Source organism: Mizuhopecten yessoensis, unplaced genomic scaffold (assembly GCF_002113885.1).
Source record: "Mizuhopecten yessoensis strain PY_sf001 unplaced genomic scaffold, ASM211388v2 scaffold4715, whole genome shotgun sequence".
Classification (NCBI taxonomy): Eukaryota; Metazoa; Mollusca; class Bivalvia; order Pectinida; family Pectinidae; genus Mizuhopecten; species Mizuhopecten yessoensis.
In genome coordinates, this window is record NW_018405685.1 from 54,650 (window position 1) to 79,377 (window position 24,728).

Sequence of the window (24,728 nt, forward strand, 5' to 3'; positions counted from 1 at the left end):
CCGTTGTCTGACACCTGTTTCCTCTACACTGTGCCCCAGGGACGTGCTGCTCATGACAGGTTAATGTGATGTGAACGTGCATGGGTGCTTGTAATCTGATTACCGTATTACCTTAATGGCACAATATTGAAATCGGAACCTTATAGGCAGGCTAAAATCTGTTTCCCTGATCGATTTGGTGAAATTACTTCTAGAATGATATGGACGATATGGCATCTCGTTAAATAAAATAAATGAAATAGCGGTTGATTTAGTATCAGTTAGAATGCGATTTCGTGTAGAAAATGTAGAAATGTATTAAGCACTGTATCGTGAGAGTAGAAAAAGGTAGAAATGTATTAAGCACTGTATCGTGAGAGTAGAAAATGTTGTAAGTACTGTACAGTAAATATAGTCAGTGTATATACTTAGAACGTACATTGATTGCAAATTAGCACTGAATAATAAGGGTAGTGCGTATTCCGTCTTTTTGTAATGCAGGGTTATCTTCTCTTGTGGGCAGATATTGATTGTTACGTCATTTGTTTATGAGAGTAATGTCATCAATTTTCTCACATAAACCAATGACGTAACAATCAATACCTGCTCACAAGAGAAGATATCTCTGCAATACGCCAAGACCGAATAGTAAGAACGATATATTGAAACTATAATAAGCAAAGTCAGCAAGTAAGTGCATTTAGTACAGCAAATGGTGGCATAGTAAGTGTAGTGAGTACAGTAATTGATGTTATGATAAGTATAGTTAGTACAGTAGTTGATGTTATGATAAGTGTAGTTAGTACAGTAAGTGGTGGTATAGTAAGTGTAGTTAGTACAGTAGGGATGGTATAGTAAGTGTAGTTAGTACAGAAGTGGTGGTATAGTAAGTGTAGTTAGTACAGTAGGGATGGTATAGTCAGTGTAGTTATTATAGTAAGTGATGTTATAGTAAGTGAAGTTAGTACAGTAAGTGATGGTATAGTGAGTGTATTTAGTATAGTAAGTGATGTTATAGTAAGCGAAGTTAGTACAGTAAGAGGTGGTATAGTAAGTGTAGTTAGTAAAGTAAGTGTAGTTAGTACAGTAGTTGATGTTATAGTAAGTGATGTTAAAGTAAAATAAGTGATGTTATAGTACGTGTAGTTAGTACAGTAGGTGATGTTATAGTAAGTGTAGTTAGTACAGTAAGTGATGTTAAAGTAAGTGTAGTTAATACAGTAGGTGATGTTATAGTAAGTGTAAGTGTAGTTAGTATAGTAGGTGATGTTATAGTAAGTGTAGTTAGTACAGTAAGTGATGTTAAGGTAAGTGTAGTTAATACAGTAGGTGATGTTATAGTAAGTGTAAGTGTAGTTAGTATAGTAGGTGATGTTATAGTAAGTTTAGTTAGTACAGTAAGTGATGTTAAAGTAAGTGTAGTTAGTACAGTAAATGATGGCATATTAAGTGAAGTTAGTACAGTAAGTGATGTTAAAGTAAGTGTAGTTAATACAGTAGGTGATGTTATAGTAAGTGAAGTTAGTACAGTAAGTGATGGTATAGTGAGTGTATTTAGTATAGTAAGTGATGTTATAGTAAGCGAAGTTAGTACAGTAAGAGGTGGTATAGTAAGTGTAGTCAGTAAAGTAAGTGTAGTTAGTACAGTAGTTGATGTTAAAGTAAGTGATGTTAAAGTAAAATAAGTGATGTTATAGTACGTGTAGTTAGTACAGTAGGTGATGTTCTAGTAAGTGTAGTTAGTACAGTAAGTGATGTTAAAGTAAGTGTAGTTAGTACAGTAAATGATGGCATATTAAGTGAAGTTAGTACAGTAAGTGATGGTATAGTGAGTGTATTTAGTATAGTAAGTGATGTTATAGTAAGCGAAGTTAGTACAGTAAGAGGTGGTATAGTAAGTGTAGTCAGTAAAGTAAGTGTAGTTAGTACAGTAGTTGATGTTATAGTAAGTGATGTTAAAGTAAAATGAGTGATGTTATAGTACGTGTAGTTAGTACAGTAGGTGATGTTCTAGTAAGTGTAGTTAGTACAGTAAGTGATGTTAAAGTAAGTGTAGGTAATACAGTAGGTGATGTTATAGTAAGTGTAAGCGTAGTTGGTATAGTAGGTGATGTTATAGTAAGTGTAGTTAGTACAGTAAGTGATGTTAAAGTAAGTGTAGTTAGTACAGTAAATGATGGCATATTAAGTGAAGTTAGTACAGTAAGTGATGGTATAGTAAGTGTAGTTAATACAGTAGGTGATTGTATAGTAAGTGAAGTTAGTACAGTAAGTGATGGTATAGTAAGTGTTTTTAGTATAGTAGGTGATGTTATAGTAAGTGTAGTTAGTACAGTAAGTGATAGTATAGTGAGTGTATTTAGTATAGTAGGTGATGTTATAGTAAGTGTAGTTAGTACAGTAAGTGATGGCATATTAAGTGAAGTTAGTACAGTAAGTGATGTTAAAGTAAGTGTAGTTAATACAGTAGGTGATGGTATAGTAAGTGTAGTTAGTACAGTAGGTGATGGTATAGTAAGTGAAGTTAGTATAGTAAGTGATGTTATAGTAAGTGTAGTTAATACAGTAGGTGATGTTAAAGTAAGTGAAGTTAGTATAGTAAGTGATGGTATAGTAAGTGAAGTTAGTACAGTAAGTGATGTTAAAGTAAGTGTAGTTAATACAGTAGGTGATGTTATAGTAAGTGTAGTTAGTACAGTAGGTGATGTTATAGTAAGTGTAGATAGTACAGTAAGTGATGTTAAAGTAAGTGTAGTTAGTACAGTAAGTGATGGCATAGTAAGTGTAGTTAGTATAGTAAGTGATGTTATAGTAAGTGTAGTTAATACAGTAAGTGATGTTAAAGTAAGTGAAGTTAGTACAGTAAGTGATGTTAAAGTAAGTGTAGTTAGTACAGTAAGTGATGGTATAGTAAGTGTAGTTAGTAAAGTAAGTGTAGTTAGTACAGTAGTTGATGTTATAATAAGTGAAGTTAGTATAATAAGTGATATTATAGTAAGTGTAGTTAGTACAGTAGGTGATTTTATAGAACGTGTAGTTAGTACAGTAGGTGATGTTATAATAAGTGTAGTTAGTACAGGAAGTGATGGTATAGTAAGTGAAGTTAGTACAGTAGGTGATGTTAAAGTAAGTGTAGTTAATACAGTAGGTGATGTTATAGTAAGTGAAGTTAGTACAGTAGGTGATGTTATAGTAAATGAAGTTAGTACAGAAGTGGTGGTATAATAAGTGAAGTTAGTACAGAGGTGATGGTAAAGTAAATGAAGTTAGTACAGAAGTGGTGGTATAGTAAGTGAAATTAGTACAGTAGCTGATGTTATAGTAAATGAAGTTAGTACAGAAGTGGTGGTATAGTAAGTGTAATTAGTACAGAAGTGGTGGTATAGTAAGTGTAGTTAATACAGTAATCGATGGCATAGTAAGTGTAGTTAGTACAATAAGTGATGTTAAAGTAAGTGTAGTTAATACAGGAAGTGATGGTATAGTAAGTTAAGTTAGTACAGTAGGTGATGTTATAGTAAATGAAGTTAGTACAGAAGTGGTGGTATAGTAAGTGTAGTTAGTACAGTAAGTGGTGGTATAATAAGTGTAGTTAGTATAGTAAGTTATGATATTGTAAGTGTAGTTTATGTATTAAATGTAGCAGGTATACCCTCTTCCTTTGTTGCAATAATGTTTTATCTTGACTTTTGTCGTTGCACCATTTTGAAACATATATTTTATTTATGATCATTTATTTTATCAAGAATTTATCTGCAATCCCAGTAAGTGTTTTTGTTCATATGTGGTCTTACGGTAATCAGGCAGATTGAACATCAGTTTGACTATCATTTCCTTCTTGGTTGCTTCACTCTTGTTGAAAGCATGTGTTAATATCTGGACGAATACTATTTTTATCATTGATTTCTGGAATTCGTTCATTTCGGGTGCTCAATTAATCTCAACTCATTTGGTCTGGGCATGGTTTCTTCTCAATCTTACTGCATGGTTTATTCATATGATAACGTTCCTCGACTGCCTGTTTACGTCACTCTTATATACTTAATCATGTAAATAATGAGGTGTACTTCTAAATCACGCATGCTGTAAATAAACATCGATGTATCAGATGAAAGCGACATCTGTAGATAATATATGATAAAAGCGACATCAATAGGCCATTAAGGATACATATGACATCAGATAAAAGCGACATCTGTAGACAAAACGTGACAAATACGACAGCAGTAGACAATAGATAAACAATACGACATCAGTAGACAATATATGATAAATACAACATCAGTAGATAATATATGATAAATACAACATCAGTAGACAATATATGATAAATACAACATCATTAGACAATATATGATAAATACAACATCAGTAGACAATATATGATAAATACGTTGACAATATATAATAAATACAACATCAGTAGACAATATATGATAAATACGTTGACAATATATAATAAATACAACATCATTAGACAATATAGGATAGTTACGACTTATGTAGACAATATATGATCAATACGACATATGTAGACAATATATGATAAATACGACTTATGTAGACAATATATGATAAATACGACATATGTAGACAATATAGGACAAATACAACATCATTAGACAATATATGATAAATACGACATCAGTAGACAATATATGATAAATACACATCAGTAGACCATTTAGAATAAATACGACATCACTAGACAATATATAATCAATACGACGTCAGTAGACATGATATTACCAATACGACATCAGTAGACAATACATATTAATATATCAGCAGGCAGTATACAATACAATCGGACGTTATAATCTGAGGTCCCCGCTCACAATTTAAAAGTATTTGACGAAGCTATCTCGCTGTTTACCAAGGGCCAATTTCATTAGTTTTAGAAGTAAATAGAACACTCTATGCTTACCTGTTGAATGTCATTTATATTTCACTTGTACAGCAGATTTGTTTCAGTATTGTCGTTCAGACTGGCGCACACATGAAGGTGTTTGTTCTGACACAATTGTTAAATATAAATGATACTCGACGGTTAACCATTGGTTATCCTCTGTTTAATCAATACGACATCAGCAGGAGCAAAGGAATATGTTTTGTTAAAATAACATTTTACTGACTTCGATAAGTCTTGAAACCCTGTCCCATTGTTTCTATCTTATATCGAGATTGACCTTGACTTTTGGACATGTTTGAATCAAAATCGGTATTACACAATTACATTGTGCCACGTAATATGTCAATGTATAACACAGGTTAGCGAGTGATACAGACACGATATTAGTATACTGTTTATGTATTGCGAATGTTTAATTATATTATTTGTGATAAAAATGTGCTAGTTCGGTTCGTTTATACTGTATATAACATGACCATAATGTAGTCTGTAAAGTGTGTATAAATGCGAACTTGTATCATTATCGGAGGTCAGTGCCACGTACAGAATGGTGCCCGTTAAGTTAAAGTCAGATGGTACTAGCTGAGGAAAAGTCCTGCTTTTGCAATAGTAGTAAAAATAGTGTCTGTGATTGTCAGTATCATTTAAGTATTCAAACTGAAGCTGTTCTGTGTATAAAAGGAACAAACATTCGTTAAGAAAATGAACAAATTAAAAGATGAAATGTAATTTATCAAGCCAGATTGGCATCCATAATTACAATAATAAAGTTATAAAAATACCTTTAAGTTATAAAAGTATCAATTTCTAATCTGCTATTTGCTGCGACAGGTCTAGTGGTGGTAATGGGAGTGAAATGCCACTCTCTCCGATGCGGGAGAAGGTGGACAAGGAGTACCAGGAAATCCAATTGGACCACCTCGAGCTGGTGGCTACCCTGGGCATGGGAGGATTTGGTCGTGTCGAATTGGTAAATATTAATGATAAACAGGTCGCAGAAACCACCTGTTTATACCCGTTTATTATCTTATTGTCCGAACTTTCGGTATAATTTTCATATTTTACATGACAAGCTTGTGAGTAGCTTAGTGAAAGTCGAAGTTGCTCTACAGAGTTTTTAACGGAGATAAAATAGTCTTGTGTTTTTTATAAGTTCAATGTGTATGTAATTATATAAATATAGGTGATATACACTTAGTAATGTATAGGGTGGTCGGGTGGTGCTGTGGATAGCGCGCTTTCACCTAGGCGCTCGTGGATCGATTCTCCGAACCGCCGTGAAAAGGTATGGGGTCACCTGCCCTTCCACGTGGGTTTTCTCCGGGTACTCCGGTTTCACCCACAATAAGACTCCCCGTTCGCTAGCATCCGAACCAACAAGAGTGATTAATATACGTTGAAATAACTTGTTTCATAATTGTTGTAAAATAAATAAATTTTATATTTATTAGTGATGTATTGGATTCTGTTAAAAGAAATTTCGGGCCCCATAATTTGCTCTTGTTCAAATATTGCCTTAATAATTTGCCTATATATATAGTGTCAAAGAGCAAGGGTCGTATAAGGGTGTGAACATGTATTTTATTCTTTGGATGTTGTAAACTACAGGCAAAATAACAGCGTTTTCATATTACCGTTGGTCAAAATGAAAAATGTATACCAATCTTAATAAAAAAATATTTGTGTCTTTTTAATTTTCTAAGACGAAAAAAGATTTTCATGTAAAATTTGGCAAAAACATAAATATGGAAATTATACCGAGGCATCTTTTGAGCTGGAGGACAGCCGTAAAGAAATCCCTTCAATGCTTTAGCCAGTGCATCATGTTGTATTGTTTCGTTACCAACAACAGGTACAACTAACGACCGATCGAACAAGAACGTTTGCGCTCAAGTGCCTTAAGAAAAAACATATAGTGGACACAAGACAACAGGAACATATTTATTCTGAAAAGAAGATTATGATGGAGTCGAACTGCGGGTTCATCGCAAGGTAAGTACATGTAACGAATAGTACACTTCAGAAATACCGCTTACAATATACCGCACCTCCAGCATGAAGTAGCCCTTGCAGTTGTATATCTTGTGAAAGCCAGTCCGAATAAGATAACATCATTATTATAAAATAAGTTTAAGAGGATATGGCACGAAATAATTATCTGCTATATTAACAATGGATATTTTTATGAGCCTCACGTTGCTTCAGAGTATACAATGAGAGTTGTGTGTGTCGTTTGCATATTTTGCATGATTTGCTGAAAATATCGAGTTATCTGCTCTATTAAGCAATGCAATTTTCGTTTATTACGAGTAACTCGTGTCTAGATATTCTTTCCGCTTGTGCAGTAACAGTCTGGTAACAGTTAGGCTATGATGAAGTCTGCGGGTTGTATGTATTTTGTATCACAATAACGGCGCAAATTAACAATAAATGTGTAGACATTCACAGTACGCGTGAAAATTCATGTAACATTCTATGGTATAGCGATACATGTGTCCATAAGAGATTTGGTGTTTTAAACATGTAAAAATTCTCTGGCAAAATCATTATGATGAAAATAGAAGAAAATGATGTAAATAGTGGATTCGTTTAGATATGAAGCTAGGAAATGTACTATGACGAGGAAACTATACATTAAGTATCAGAGGCACATAAACGCGAAAATGAGTTGATTGATTTTGTTAGTCCGCTACTTACCGAGACGATCCGTTTTGAGCCGTTACGGCGTAAGCTGAAATTGTAAATTTTGTTGAAAGATGCATTGAGAGTGAAATGCATGTCTTATCTGGGGAACTTGTAAACCGTTTATTCAGTAAAACAGAGGTAAAAGTGGCGAAAATATATCAATATAAGTTTATCAATATATCAGTTGTTATTTTACGACGTTGATGTGTTATTTCATAATTTTTACTCGGTTTTAAAAACGGGACTTTTTCTGATGCATCGGCTAAATGGTATATTATTCCTTTACATAAAGAGGCATAAAGAGATGTGACGAATAACAGAGGAATAAAATGTATAAAGAAATTGTCCGTAAGGGTATTGAATGATTTGTGGCAAATGTTTATGCACAGGTGGAATTTTAAGACATGTCGCAATTATATCGGTAATATGTTTTATTTTAAAGCGATTTATCTCTTACGGATTTATTTTTTCCATTTTTATAAATTCATATTTAGAATAAGAAAAAAAATTGATTGCCTTGTATCAGGTAAATGGTGGCTAAACTTGTGAACAACTGATAATAGGAGTAAAATGCTTGTCACATTGATTGTACGTTATTTTCTCATAAAAGAAGAATGGGTCAAAATGGACCAAGATCGTTGAGTTCATTTCGTCTATGTAAAGAAATCCTAATATTGCAGTTTTTATTGTAATTAAACGAGGGGGTATAGGAAAATACTGAAATCAATCAGGCGTACGTCCTATAGACTTGGACCATGCGCTACCAGTCCATGTGTTTATATAGATTGTAATTTGACGATGTATGAGTCAATCATAGCCCATAACAGATAAAACCGGGGAAATAATATCGCGATGCTCCCGTAAACCTGCAAAAGGGAAATCCTGATGTAAAAACGTATATAGCTATTGATAATAGAGGTGTAAGAGATTAGCAATGTCTAAGCTAACTTGTAATTGCCAACAGCATTCGACAGGGAGTTAAATTAATATTTAAGAAACAAGTTTTAGGAATAAGGAATTAACGAGCTCCGTTGAAACAATATGGAACGATTGATTGTTAGTTTTCACATTTAACAACATCATTAATGATTCTTTAATATCAAGTATTCCCCAAGAGTTAACGCATAATATTTGTCACCGGAAATGTGAAAGTGATAATTCAAACAATCTGTTGATAAGCGAGATTTTCGAAATTAGGATTAGCCATTAGGGGCTTACTAAATGATACTGGGGAAACGCAGAAATGAAAAGAATTGTATGGTCCTCATATTGACATTATGTTCAACTACAAGATATATGCGTCATCATGCATTATCTATAAAGAGGGAAATTATCAATTTTCTCCCTCTTTAAATACAAGTCGTAATTTTACGAAAGGCTAATTTTGATTTATATAATGTCAAGCAAATCGGAGTGATCTTCCGTGATTGGGTATTGTTAACGTGACGTCAATGCGTTGTAGACATGACGTCATACAATTGTTATGACAGGGGAATTTCGCTGTCCTCTGTCTTTACCTGACAGAAGTGTGAATGTCACTTTCTAATGGGGGAGGAAATAATATCTTCATCCACACCTGTCCAGGGTAAGGGAATGACAAAACCTCTCTTACTCGTTATATAAAGATAGGGTAAAGAGACGAGGGTAAAGACGAGGAGATTCTCCTGTCATAACCATTGTGTGTTGCAGCTATTTTTTCATCAATAGAAATGAGACTGGTCTTTTTTATGACGTTGTGGTATTTTATTCTGTTCTACTTTTTTGACACACTATTTATGAACTGATCTTTGAAGAAATGTTTTCTTATTTTATTTCTAAACCTCCCGTGTATATGTTCTGTATATGGTGGTTCATATCATGCTTTGATTTTCCACTAGAACATACATCATATTTATAGCACAATAGATCAAATAGCGATCGTAAGCTACTTATAAAGGCTTGTGGTCCAGCATCAGTATTACTCAGGGCATCAAAGGCCTATATTTAGGTCTAAATAACACATGTTGGACTAAATGTATTAAGTATAAAATGTCGAGCAGTACACACGACGAATTGGGACAATAGAATCAACCGAATAATGGATTATGTAGGACTGGATGTGAAAGGATAAACAGGTTGTGGTTATTAAGGTATGACCTGCTGTCGCCTGACCGCTAATACGCCACTTTAACCAATAACCAGTTACCGAGGGAACGTACACGTTTGTATATCTTTAACATTTACGGGTAAACAATGACCTGACGAGATGTTACTCAGGTGTACTAATATAGATATCTATCTTGTTCATCATCAGAAGGTATTATAGTTTGTGCTGTACTACCTGTGTAATGAAATGAATATTTCGAAATTATTTTGTGAATATCAAATTAAATATGAAAAATGTTCATAGTAAGCGTTTTCATATGATAAAAATAGCATCTGTAAATAATGCAAAATGAAACTTATTTGGTTATTACCATAGTTTTTACATTGTAAGCGTTATATTCTTTTGAAACATTTTTCTCTAAAAACTGGGATCGAAAATAAACATAAAAAACCACTGTACAACACGGTTGTTGTAACGTCTTTTTACACACAAATACAGTTACTTAGCACAGGTAGTGTAATGTTCTTATTTATGTGGATAATTACATAGCACAGGTAGTGTAATATTCTTATTATGTGGATAATTACATAGCACAGGTAGTGTAATGTTCTTATTATGTGGATAATTACAAAACACAGGTAGTGTAATGTTTTTATCTATGTGGATAATTACATAGCACAGGTAGTGTACTGTTCTTATCTATGTGATAATTACATAGCACAGGTAGATTACATAGCACAGGTAGTGTAATGTTCTTATCTATGTCGATAATTACATAGCACAGGTAGTGTAATGTTCTTATTCATGTGGATAATTACATAGCACATGTAGTGTAATGTTCTTATTTATGTGGATAATTACATAGCACAGGTAGTGTAATGTTCTTATTCATGTGGATAATTACATAGCACATGTAGTGTAATGTTCTTATTTATATGGATAATTTCATAGCACAGGTAGTGTAATGTTCTTATCTATGTGGATAATTACATAACACAGGTAGTGTAATGTTCTTATCTATGTTGATAATTACATAGCCCAGGTAGTGTAATGTTCTTATTTATGTGGATAATTACATAGCACATGTAGTGTAATGTTCGTATTTATGTGGACAATTACATAGCACAGGTAGTGTACTGTTCTTATCTATGTGGATAATTACAAAGCACCGGTAGTGTACTGTTCTTATTTATGTGGATACTTACATAACACAGGTAGTGTAATGTTCTTATCTATGTGGATAATTACAAAGCACAGGTAGTGTAATGTTCTTATTTATGTGGATAATTACATAGCACAGGTAGTGTAATGTTCTTATTTATGTTGATAATTACATAGCACAGGTAGTGTAATGTTCTTATTAATCTGGATAATAACATAGTACAGGTAGTGTAATGTTCTCATTAATCTGGATAATAACATAGCACAGGTAGTGTAATGTTCTTATTTGTGATAATTACATAGCACAGGTAGTGTACTGTTCTTATCTATGTGGATAATTATATAGCACAGGTAGTGTACTGTTCTTCTTAATGTGGATAATTACATAGCACAGGTAGAGTAATGTTCTTATCTATGTTGATAATTACATAGCACAGGTAGTGTAATGTGCTATGTCATTATCACAAATAAGAACATTAATAAATAAGAACATTACTACACTACATGTGCTATGTAATTATCACAAATAAAAACATTACACTACCTGTGTTATGTAATTATCCACATTAAGAAGAAAAGTACACTACCTGTGCTATATAATTATCCCCATAGATAAGAACATTACTCTACCTGTGCTATGTAATCTACCTGTGCTATGTTATTAACCACATAGATAAGAACATAACACTACATGTGCTATGTAATTATCCACATTAAGAAGAAAAGTACACTACCTGTGCTATATAATTATATAGCACAGGTAGTGTACTGTTTTTATCTATGTGGATAATTACATAACACAGGTAGTGTAATGTTTTTATTTGTGATAATTACCTAGCACAGGGAGTGTAATGTTCTTATCTATGCGGATAATTCCATAGCACAGGTAGTGTAATTTTCTTATCTATGTGGATACCTACATAGCACATGTAGTGTAGTAATGTTCTTATTTATTAATGTTCTTATTTGTGATAATGACATAGCACAGGTAGTGTAATGATGTTTTCTATGTGGATAATTATATAGCACAGGTAGTGTAATGTTCTTATTTATGTGGATAATTACAAAGCACAGGTAGTGTACTGTTCTTATCTATGTGGATAATTACATAGCACAGGTAGTGTAATGTTCTTATTTGTGATAATTACATAGCACAGGTAATGTAATGTTCTTATCTATGTGGATAATTACATAACACAGGTAGTGTAATGTTCTTATCTATGTGGATACTTACATAGCACAGGTAGTGTAATGTTCTTATTTGTGATAATGACATAGCACAGGTAGTGTAATGATGTTTTCTATGTGGATAATTATATAGCACAGGTAGTGTAATGTTCTTATCTATGTGGATAATTACATAGCACAGGTAGTGTAATGTTCTTATTAATGTGGATAATAACATAGCACAGGTAGATTACATAGCACAGGTAGTGTACTGTTCTTATCTATGTGGATAATTACATAGCACTGGTAGTGTAATGTTCTTATCTATGTGGATACCTACATAGCACTGGTAGTGTAATGTTCTTATCTATGTGGATAATTGGTAGTGTAATGATGTTTTCTATGTGGATAATTATATAGCACAGGTAGTGTAATGTTCTTATCTATGTTGATAATTACATAGCACAGGTAGTGTAATGTTCGTATCTATGTGGATAATTACATAACACAGGTAGTGTAATGTTCTTATTTATGTGGATAAGTACATAGCTCAGTTAGTGTAATGTTCTTATTTATGTGGATAATTACATAGCACAGGTAGTGTAATATTCTTATTTATGTGGATAATTACATAGCTCAGGTAGTGTAATGTTCTTATCTATGTGGATACCTACATAGCACTGGTAGTGTAATGTTCTTATCTATGTGGATAATTACAAAGCACAGGTAGTGTACTGTTCTTATCTATGTGGATAATTACATAGCACTGGTAGTGTAATGTTCTTATCTATGTGGATACTTACAAAGCACTGGTAGTGTTATGTTCTTATCTATGTGGATAATTGCATAGCACAGGTAGTGTAATGTTCTTATCTCTGTGGATAATTACATAGCACAGGTAGTGTAATATTCTTATTTATGTGGATAATTACATAGCTCAGGTAGTGTAATGTTCTTATCTATGTGGATTACATAGCACAGGTAGTGTAATGTTCTTAGCTATGTGGATAATTACATAACACAGGTAGTGTATTGTTCTTATCTATGTGGATAATTACATAGCATAGGTAGTGTACTGTGCTTATCTATGTGGATAATTACATAGCACAGGTAGTGTAATATTCTTATTTATGTGGATAATTACATAGCTCAGGTAGTGTAATGTTCTTATCTATGTGGATACCTACATAGCACTGGTAGTGTAATGTTCTTATCTATGTGGATAATTACGTAGCGCAGGTAGTGTAATGTTCTTATATATGTGGACAATTACATAGTTTAGGTACTGTAATGTTCTTATGTATGAGGACAATTACATAGCACAGGTAGTGTAATGTTCTTATTAATGTGGATAATAACATAGCACAGGTAGATTACATAGCACAGGTAGTGTAATGTTCTTAGCTATGTGGATAATTACATAACACAGGTAGTGTAATGTTCTTATTTATGTGGATAAGTACATAGCTCAGTTAGTGTAATGTTCTTATTTATGTGGATAATTGCATAGCACAGGTAGTGATATGTTCTTATTTATGTGGATAATTACATAACACTGGTAGTGTAATGTTCTTAGTTATTTTGATAAGTGCATAGTTCAGGTAGTGTAATGTTCTTATCTATGTGGATTACATAGCACAGGTAGTGTAATGTTCTTATTTGTGGTAATTACATAGCACAGGTAGTGTAATGTTCTTGTCTATGTGGATAATTACATAGCACAGGTAGTGAAATGTTCTTATTTATGTGGATAATTACATAGCACAGGTAGTGTAATATTCTTATTTATGTGGATAATTACATAGCTCAGGTAGTGTAATGTTCTTATCTATGTGGATAATTACTTAGCACAGTAGTGTAATGTTCTTATATATGTGGACAATTACGTAGTTTAGGTACTGTAATGTTCTTATGTATGAGGACAATTACATAGCACAGGTAGTGTAATGTTCTTAGCTATGTGGATAATTACATAACACAGGTAGTGTAATGTTCTTATCTATGTGGAAATTACATAGCACAGGTAGTGTAATGTTCTTAGCTATGTGGATAATTACATAACACAGGTAGTGTAATGTTCTTATCTATGTGGAAATTACATAGCACAGGTAGTGTAATGTTCTTATTTGTGATAATTACATGGCACAGGTAGTGTAATGTTCTTATCTATGTGGAAATTACATAGCACAGGTAGTGTAATGTTCTTATCTATGTGGATAATTACTTAGCACAGGTAGTGTAATGTTCTTATATATGTGGACAATTACATAGTTTAGGTACTGTAATGTTCTTATGTATGAGGACAATTACATAGCACAGGTAGTGTAATGTTCTTATCTATGTGGATAATTACATAGCACAGGTATTGTAATGTTCTTATCTATGTGGACAATAACATAGCACAGGTAGTGTAATGTGCTTATGTATGTGGATAATTACAAAGCACAGGTAGTGTAATGTTCTTATCTATGTGGATAATTACATAACACAGGTAGTGTAATGTTCTTATCTATGTGGACAATTACATAGCACAGGTAGTGGAATGTTCTTATGTATGTGGATAATTACATAGCACAGGTAGTGTAATGTTCTTATCTATGTGGACAATTACATAGCACAGGTAGTGTAATGTTCTTATGTATGGGGATAATTACATAGCACAGGTAGTGTAATGTTCTTATCTATGTGGATAATTACATAGCACAGGTAGTGTAATGTTTTTATCTATGTGGATAATTACATAACACCGGTAGTGTAATGTTCTTATCTTTGTGGATAATTACATAGCACAGGTAGTGTAATGTTCTTATCTATGTGGATAATTACATAGCACAGGTAGTGTACTGTTCTTATCTATGTGGATAATTATATAGCACAGGTAGTGTAATGTTCTTATTTGTGATAATTACATAGCACAGGTAGTGTAATGTTCTTTTTTATGTGGATAATTATATAGCACGGAAGTTGTAACGTCATTTAAACGCATTGACCGACGAACTTATTACACGGGAAGAGAAACGTTTGTTTAATTTATTCAATGACGATAACATAACGATGTTATTGTGATGTCTTTTAAACACCCCGACAAAACACGGGGTATTGTAATAGCATTTTATATAATGACGATTACATAATGCGGACGATATATAGTTGTTTTTATATACAATGACAATTACATAACACATATGTCGTCTTTTATTCGAGGCGACTGGTGGGCTTGTCTGTAATGAATTTAAACCGAGCAGAACATATTATTGTACGTTCCGTTTTACAAAGACTCTTATAAATCATACGACAGTCATATTTATGACTTCATTGTTATAAAAATTAAACGTTAGAGTACATTTACAGTTATATGTTCCCACTCATTGACATTCCAGAACAGACGTCTTTGTTTGAAATATTGTGGTATACGAATGTATATATTACTTTTTAACTGTAGAGGAATGTCTATGAGACTTGACGTTCCTGTTATTTCTCATATTCATGGTGTGCAGTTCACTGTTATATTCATACGAAATACGCTGTACTTAAAAGTGATTGTCTTTGTGTGCAGTTATCGGTTTTGTTTGTTGTAGGATGTACAAAACGTTTAAAGACAAGAAGTACGTTTACATGCTGATGGAAGCGTGTTTAGGAGGGGAGCTCTGGACTATACTACGAGACAGGTACAGTGCCGCCATGTGAACATTTCCACGGAACAATATTTCTAGCTTGATACAACCTATGCACATGTGTGGGCCATACACACTTTCATAATTCGTTTTTATGATTACTGCGAGTGAAATGGTCTTGAAGTATACATCTGTTACTACCGAAAGGCACTGTTATTTGTGTTTGCTATGATCATGTATATACAATTTATATTAAACTAAATAGATCATGCACGTGCTAAGGTATAATGGCAAGCTTAATGTAGATGGTTTGGTGTTCTCGTTAATCAACGTATTAGGGGATATGTTTTAAATAATATTTCATGTGGTAATGTAACAAATCTTTTAAAAAAAAAATGTTTTTAACAAAAAACACACTATTAAGCGTAGTATTTTAGAGTTTTATGATCGCACAGATGGTTCGACTGTCTCTTAATACTATTAAAAAGGTTAACTAAATATTTACGTATAGAATGAAATTAAACCCGACGACATTAGCTGTTCATTTATTTACCAACAGTTGGAGTTACCAGATATATACCTTATTAACTGTTTATTGATTTACCTTAATGTGATTGCTTTCACACAGACAAAAGACAGTATCTCATGATCAGTTGACAGCATTTCAGAGTATCTGTCCTGAGGTTAAAATGCGCTTGACACTATCATGAACTAACCAGCACGGCTAGTGACATTTCTAATATTCCCCTGTCTCGTTACGGGAACGAGTTTACTCTACAGACAGGCTTGTCTCAATTCCGCATTAAGACCTGTCCGGTGCGATTATTAGATATAGTTTTATGTATCCGTAATGTGATTATATCGTATGGCTACGATTCGCTTGATGATTATTTCAAGTCTGTCCGTTGTAGGGGCTACTTTGACGACGCCACGGCACGGTTCTGTGTAGCATGTGTTGTAGAAGCATTCCATTTCCTGCACGATCGTGGTATCATCTACCGGGATCTGAAGCCGGAGAATCTACTGCTGGACGCTAATGGAATTGTGAAATTGGTAACGAAATCATTGAAATCTTTATAACTCTTGTTATAAAATGTACCAATTCGAGGAAAACAAGATATAGCGAAATATGCAAATCCGAAACATCATAAATTTAAATGAACCTACGCATAAGTTGAATGACTCATGGGTTTTAATAGAATGCAGATGATGGTCAAAAGAGATAACTCAATATTTGTATTCACAAAAAGAGCAAATTGTATTCGTTCTTGTAGGTTGACTTTGGGTTTGCTAAGAAGATGGCACCGGGCCGGAAGACCTGGACGTTCTGTGGTACTCCGGAGTATGTTGCCCCGGAAATCATCCTTAACAAAGGCCATGACCGAGCTGCTGACTACTGGTCACTCGGAATACTCATGTTTGAACTTCTTACGGGGAGGTAAGTGATGCAAAAGTTGAATTATAACGAGAGGGAAGTGACACGTAGTGTCCCAGACAAACAAAGGCGTCCAAGCGGAAGTTGCGTACGTATGATAATGATATGTTTTGACCCAAGCGAAAATGAGCCAACTTATATCATGTGTTATATTATTAACAATTGTACTATTTCATTTTACATTGAAATTTGCGAATCAGGCAGTTCAAAGAAATAGTTGGTTGGCTTGTTCGGGTTTCCTACACTGCCACTATCCCTGTATTTATACTAGAGTCATTGACACAGCAATATTCCTTATGCAAATTTCCTTTGTCTAAAGTTGGAATCGCATGCAAATTCACTATGTTAGCTCAGATCGTATCACAATTAGCTAGGTCAGAGTTAACCAAATCAATGCCAAAGAAAACTAACGTTTTTTTCTTCAAAAACGAATTATGTATACATGACTTGCGTTTAAGTATAATGTTTTGGATGTTGAACATTATCTTTCGCGCAACAAGTTCACATATTATTTGCGATTACCAAGTTGTGTATTTCACTTCATAATTATTTAATTGTATCCGATATACTCAATGGATTGTTTATACTTATTGTACCTACTTGATGTGTGCCCTTTGTTTCCAGCCCGCCGTTTACTGGCACCGACCCAATGAAGACATACAATATCATCCTCAAAGGCATTGATTCCATTGAAATACCTCGCAAGATCAGCAAGATAGCGAATGTTCTCATCAAAAAGCTGTGCAAAGACAATCCTGCCGAACGACTGGGATACGGCAAGAACGGGATATTAGAAATTAAAAAACACAAGTAAATATTTCTTCGTGTTATTTACATTTGCTTTATTGGACTTAAAACACAAGTTTCCTATATTATTATTATTATTATTTTCTTTTTTCATGTGGTCTATATTTAGAATAATTATTAGACGTACGTAGTGGTACTAAAGGTCAAGACAAAGAAAATTCATACCGGAAGTGTGCCGATATATATTACGAAAAATAGGAAAATGGCACATGTGCGTACGCAACCCTTGGTAACATAAAGTGTTGTTCGTTTACTACTAAATATTGGTTTATAATTACCTTTTTCCAGATGGTTCCAGGGATTTGATTGGGACAGTTTAAACAGTAGGAAGATTCTGCCCTCTATCATTCCAAAGGTAAGATATCATAGTCCCCTTTCTTGAGAAAAAAAGTATAAGATCGGGTCAATCACTATTACAGGAACTCAGTGGAACACAATCGTAAATGAGGTGATAATAGCCTACGAGAAAGTATCAATTACTCGTGATAGTCATATTTCCGGTTAAAATAAACAATTCATTACTAGAAACATAAAATGGATATCATAAAAGGACTACACATTGAAAGGTTTATGATATGTAACTGTTGTCAATATAGATATTTTACGTTCATGCAAAGGATATGTTCCCTTCATCGGACTTATGTAATGTATAGTTTTGCAACAAATATAACAATATTTCATTTAGGTGCGGGGCCCGACAGACTATAGTAATTTTGATAGTTACCCTAAAAGTATAGACGTGCCACCAGATGAACTGTCGGGATGGGATTTCGACTTTTAGTTGTGTGGTAAGTATCCAGGTATAATTTGGGTGATTATATACCAAACAATACCAAATTATTGTAACTCTTAATTGTGTGTCGACACTTCTTTCAGTTACGCTATTCGCTTGGATTGAATATTTCAATCGAGATAGAATTAAATGGTATAAATGCGTGTGTAATTATCCTAAAGTCATCCGAAATTTATGATATAACCTGTCACTCGGTGAGTCACTAACAAGACGGACATAGAAATAAGCTAGTGAAATGAATGTTTAGAGATATTAAACAGCCTACTGTTTTAGCAAACGATGAAAATGTAGATGTCGTTACTGACTATTCCTATCCGTACTTCATGGTAATTTTTCATGTTAGGACCCTGCTATAATCATATTTTATTCTCTTCCAGACTTCAATGGAGCCGGATTTGCCAAAACACATATTCTCATAGACTTCTGATACACCTGTAGCAGTTCAGTTGGCCTCTGAACCAGTTGGATAAACTGTTTAGTTTAATTTTAAAAAATGTACTCTTGCAAAACGATCTGTTTGTTAGGTGTTCAGTTTGTATAAACCTTGTCAGTGAAATAGGTTTATATACAGTTGACGATCTTATTGGGTTATCTATACCAGATTGGACATATTTATAACTCCAGGATTTAAGAGTTTATTGATTGTATTCAATCGTAGTTAGTTATATCAAATGAGATCAAACAAACATCAATTAAATATTTTTGTTAATATACTATTATTGTTTGACAAACGAATTCTTACGTTTCTCCAAACAAGGTTTACACAGTGGTAATGGTCATCTCTGGGGAATGCCAAGAAAACATTGTTAATGAAAAATTAAATAATAAGATTGTTTAATTTAATGTGAATCTCCTAATTCTCTTCGTAAACTCCACTGCATGTATTGTGTTAAGATATTATCATGACACAAAAAAAACCCATTTTTTTTCGGAAAACAATTTCCGATACTGTGGTATTTATCTGGAAGTGTGTCATCATACATAGAATGTCTTAAAAGTAGTCAGGAATCCTAGAAAAAGCGGTATAGGAACTAGACAGGAATCCCAAGATAAAGCTGTTCCTATGCTGTATAGGAACTAGACAGGAATCCCGAGATAAAGCTGATTAGGAACTAGACAGGAATCCCGAGAAAAAGCTGTATAGGAACTAGACAGGAATCCGAGATAAAGCTGTATAGGAACTAAACAGGAATCCCGAGATAAAGCTGTATAGGAACTAGACAGGAATCCCGATATAAAGCTGTATAGGAACTAGACAGGAATCACGAGATAAAGCTGTATAGGAATTAGACAGGAATCCGACATAAAGCTGTATAGAAACTAGACAGGAATCCGAGATAAAGCTTTATAGGAACTAGACAGGAATCCGAGATAAAGCTGTATAGGTATTTTTACAGTGTATACACGAATCTTCTCTGTATTCACTACTTTCTCACATTGACATACTACGTTCGTGCAATCTCTCATACTGGCCCGGGGTGTGACCCGCCACGTCTCTGATGGACGTGCACTGGATTACGTCACTGTGCCCCGCTGTATCCTTTAGTGGTATTGGAATCAACACGGGCTGTCCGTAGTAAGTTAACCTAGCGTAGAAGTGAATGATTGTGTAATATACCATACCATAAGACAGAATTACTCATTAGTAGTAATCGCAGTGTCATAGGTTGTCCTATCATCGTGAACTTTCGTCCATAAAGAAAACGCAATACCATCAATATATCATATACATATTGCTGACAAAATGGGTGTTTCGTATTCAGAACGGATGGTCGATAGTCTATATACAGAATAAAACAGTAAGGACTGGTACAAGTAGGTGTATAGTATCCAAAGCATTATATGTTAACATGTCGTTGTTGTTAACAAGATCGTGGTGTCATTTCTGTTCATGAAACAATACAGTATCAAATAAGTTGCTAACCTAGTAATGTCTAGCCCAAAGACTTTAATGGCTATATATAACTCATTTTGTTCTTTTTAAGTGATAATTTAGTGATAGTTTAATTTAAAACGTTTAATTTAAGACGGTGGTACCTAGCTGAAGATCGCCGCATACTGTGAGTGGTCCGACCAAGGCCAGGCTTTCACGTGTTCTACGTCAGTACGACAATTGCTGTAGTGTCCATCTGGAAGTTAATTCCTGATCAATACCTGTTTATTGATTCTTTCAGAGCTCCAGGCTATCTATTAATTACGAGGAAATGGACGTGATGTTGAAGCTTACAGAGGTCATAAAATGTCACTTAATACATGATAAAATACAAGATTGATGAAAAACAAGATTGTACCATCATAGGTATATGTACTTTCAATATGCATGGCTATAGAAGTCTGGACGATGACAACTTCATTATCAACAATGGTGGATAAATAGTCTTACAATTTGCTAGGAACAACTATATCGTACATCAGATTCATAAGGTGAACAGAATTATCTGCCCTAAGGACTCAGGTTTATCCGCTTCAACAATAATTGCTTTGTAAACTATTTGAATGAACTATTTGAATGTGCACGTTACATCAAAGCTGTACTCTAGTGATGCTATTTGTAATTCGTTTGTTTACTGAACACTAAATCAAAATTGAATTCTTTCACAATAACGCAACGTTGGTTAGTTTTATCATTAAGGAACACAACACTTTGTTTTAATGGTATATAAACAACACTTTGTTTAACGGTATATAAACAACACTTTGTTTAACGATGCATAAGCAACATTTTTTTAAACCAGTGTTTAAGCAACACTTTGTTTTGAAGGTATATACTAAATACTTCTTAACTGTGTATATCAGATACAACCCTTTCTTGTCCACAAAATCAGCCTTTCTTTCAAAAAATTCATTATAGTTAACAATAACAACAACAACCATATTGTCTGAAAAAAAAAATCAAAAAAATCAACAACAACTTTCTTATACATGTATCGAAACATAGTTGAAACATCATTTCATTATTGCAGATATTATATTTTCTTGTACAAAAAAAGTTGAAATAGAATTCAAAGTTGTTATTTTAACATCAATCATGTTGTATCGTTCCAAAAAGAAAACGGGCTAAAAAGATATCTTTATTTTTTGTTTTGATTTATTTATTTGTAAACAGGTATTTTATCTTAAGAGTTGTGTTAATCATTGATCTGTCAAGTTTTGAGTGACCAATGTTCTCATTAGTATGCATGTAATGGGATAATGATATTCTCCTGCCGATTTCTATTTCCGGCAAATGAAACATGTGTGCGTCATGATGTTTTCCTGTGGTATGTCACATTATATCATTCGCTAGAATATTAAATACGTTCGAATATAGAAAGTTTGCAATGTTACTGTTTGTGATAGGATTTTCCTTTTTAGAATAATCGGGTCAACGTGTTCAATTTTTCACAATTGGAGTCAATCAAGAGGGTTACATGTGTCATGTCTTGTACATAAAAAGATAATTTTGTCCCATAATTATGTGTTTTTATCCTTCATGGTTTATTACCCTAAACATTTTATTGTGAAAAAACTATTCAATTAGTTTTGCCTACTTAATTTTTTTTTCAAAAAGGAAACGAAAATCTGAAATTGTGATTGGTATTCTTTGGTTGCAGCTACAAGTATAGAAAATGTACTTGCATATAATATATTAGAGTCGAATATTTTAATCCTCAGGATTCATCGTAATGTTATTTTCCTAGTCTATGTTTTTGATTTATACTGTTTTTCTATGACACGAGCATATACGTCATTATACTTCTACGACATTGGATTTGTTACAAATGTATGACATTGACGTATTTTCTAGCAAGTTATTGATATACTTTGATATATTATACAGCATGATATTGATTCTGTAGCAATGTATAGATATTCATTGGCGCATTATCCAGTATGATCTGAAGCAGTGTACAGTATACAATGTATGAAGTGTATATATTCATTCCACAGTCGTATTTTACATTGGTATTTTAATTAAAGTATCTTAAGAATCTATGATTAACATTATTATATATGTAATATATAATAAATATAGCGTTCATTTGTTAAACAAATGGAATCATTGAACTTTCACGATAATTTTTCTTCCCATTTAACAAAATGGTTCGCGACAAATTGATTTACGGAATGTAAATGTTTACCGATTCTTGTAGAAAGTCACATTGTTAAAGAGAAAGGGCTTTATAAATGTAATATTGAATGATTATGCGCAATGATTGTTTTATTGGTGGGAGTGTTCGGATAACGCAACGAAAGTTGGTGCTTCTCTGTTGTAGCAATACTCAAATGATGAGTTTTGTTTTGTAAATGATACATGCTATATCTCTCAGAAGTAGCAGATGCCGGTTGTAAAACTTTTCACTAAACCTGGGTATTTCAAAACGAGAATAGATTTAACACGATAACATAAAAGAGATTTTCATTGACTTCGAAATGTTTCTTTAAAGCAAATGATGCGTTAGCATAGGTCATTGAATTTCAATAACAACTGTTTATTGAAGAGCTGGAATATGTTATAAAATTGATGTTTTCTTCATTTTTTGTAAGGATTTCGTTCTATCTGTTAAAAAAGGGGCCAATATCGAAATTGTTCTTAGAATGTAGTGAATGTGTATGCTTCAAAAGTATGCAGGTATTAATTCAATAATGTTTGGTTGCACGTTCAAAGGCATTGGGAATTTTTAATACAATAATAAATCAGATACGTTAAGACATATCAGGATAATAAGTATAATACTCAGTTGATATCATCAGGTGAATTTGGAAAGTATTGTATTAAATAGAAAATATATATGAGGATATAGGGAAAGTATAATGTTATAATGATAATACAAATCAGGATTATTTGGAAAGTATTCTATGCTGACAAAACGTGGGAAAAGCTAATATAGGGAGAATACTGTAATACCTAATAATGTTAGGATTTTAGGGAAGAATGTAACACTTCATAGGTTCTATCCATCAGCACGTTGGTTAAATCCAATTCTATACTATTATATGAGAAAATGCGCATAAGGATGTTGAGAAATGTTCATTTGAAAAGTATGCATGGTTAAGTAGTTATCAGGTAAGGTTTTACCTCAAAATTAGATTGTGAATAATATAAAATATATATTGTTATATCACGTGATATTTTGTCATGTGTACCGTGTGTGTGTGGATTGATAAAGCGCTATTGTTATCGGTATTATGGATCCAATTTCAATTGTGACGTCATGATATTAGCAATAATGTTAAACTTTTGCTAGTAAATTGCGGAGAAATGTATAATTTCTATTTGTTTGAAGTGATTCTTGGTAAAGTAGTAGACAGTATCATGATGTTAGCTTTTAAAGCCATTGAATAATATTAAATTGTAATAGAATTTCATCAAAAGGTCATTTTCTTATGAAATAAATCTGAGATCAAAGATGTTTCGCGTGTTTACGTACATAAAGTTTTTGAAATTTGCGATTGAGATTGAGAAATGCATACATTATGATAAATGTGTCTTATGTTCCTGGGGTGGAGAAATACAAAAAAAACACATGAACGATGTACGTGTGTTATGCAATTATATATTATACGTACATCAATTCATGGTGTGTAAAGTAGCGTAGTCAGTCATGTTACCCGAGATTAATTCATGTGATATAAGTAAATATATAGTATATATACGGTATATATAGATAGATATATATAAATTATATGTAGGTATATATAAAGTATATGTCAATATATATATAAAGTATATATCAGTATATTTCAATTGTATATAACTATATATAAAGCATCAATTGGATTGCCACTTATGTCACAACTTTCACTTTACTCGTTGTCGTTGTTTCAAATATAATGCAGTATGTTGATAATACATTGTTTATTTTTGTATAAATTGAACTATGATCATTGATTCAAATGTGCTCACTTAATAGTACAATTGAATAAAATATTGCCAAACTTAAGACCGTCTCTGTTTTCATTTTATATATTCTATCATAGCAGCATGAAATAGATACGTTTGTCCTAAAAGTAAACAACAACAAAAACCATCAACAAACAGGGACAATATTGGAACTCGTAACCGATACGGAAATAGAGCGAGTACCGATGAGACATCAGCAAAATAC

General features: G+C 33.1%; 1 protein-coding gene across 1 annotated transcript in view; it reads left to right on the top strand.

The window, feature by feature from the left end:
* Positions 1-24,325, top strand: part of LOC110449619 (cGMP-dependent protein kinase 1-like) — a 43,322-nt gene extending 18,997 nt beyond the window's left edge. The window contains exons 8-16 of the mRNA XM_021496596.1: positions 5,723-5,861; positions 6,744-6,883; positions 15,569-15,658; positions 16,516-16,657; positions 16,879-17,042; positions 17,664-17,849; positions 18,135-18,201; positions 18,532-18,634; positions 19,017-24,325. Coding sequence (XP_021352271.1) covers positions 5,723-5,861; positions 6,744-6,883; positions 15,569-15,658; positions 16,516-16,657; positions 16,879-17,042; positions 17,664-17,849; positions 18,135-18,201; positions 18,532-18,627 — 1,024 coding nt within the window. The 3' untranslated portion in view covers positions 18,628-18,634; positions 19,017-24,325. The remainder of the gene's footprint in view (positions 1-5,722; positions 5,862-6,743; positions 6,884-15,568; positions 15,659-16,515; positions 16,658-16,878; positions 17,043-17,663; positions 17,850-18,134; positions 18,202-18,531; positions 18,635-19,016) is intronic.
* The last annotated feature ends 403 nt before the right edge of the window (positions 24,326-24,728 follow it).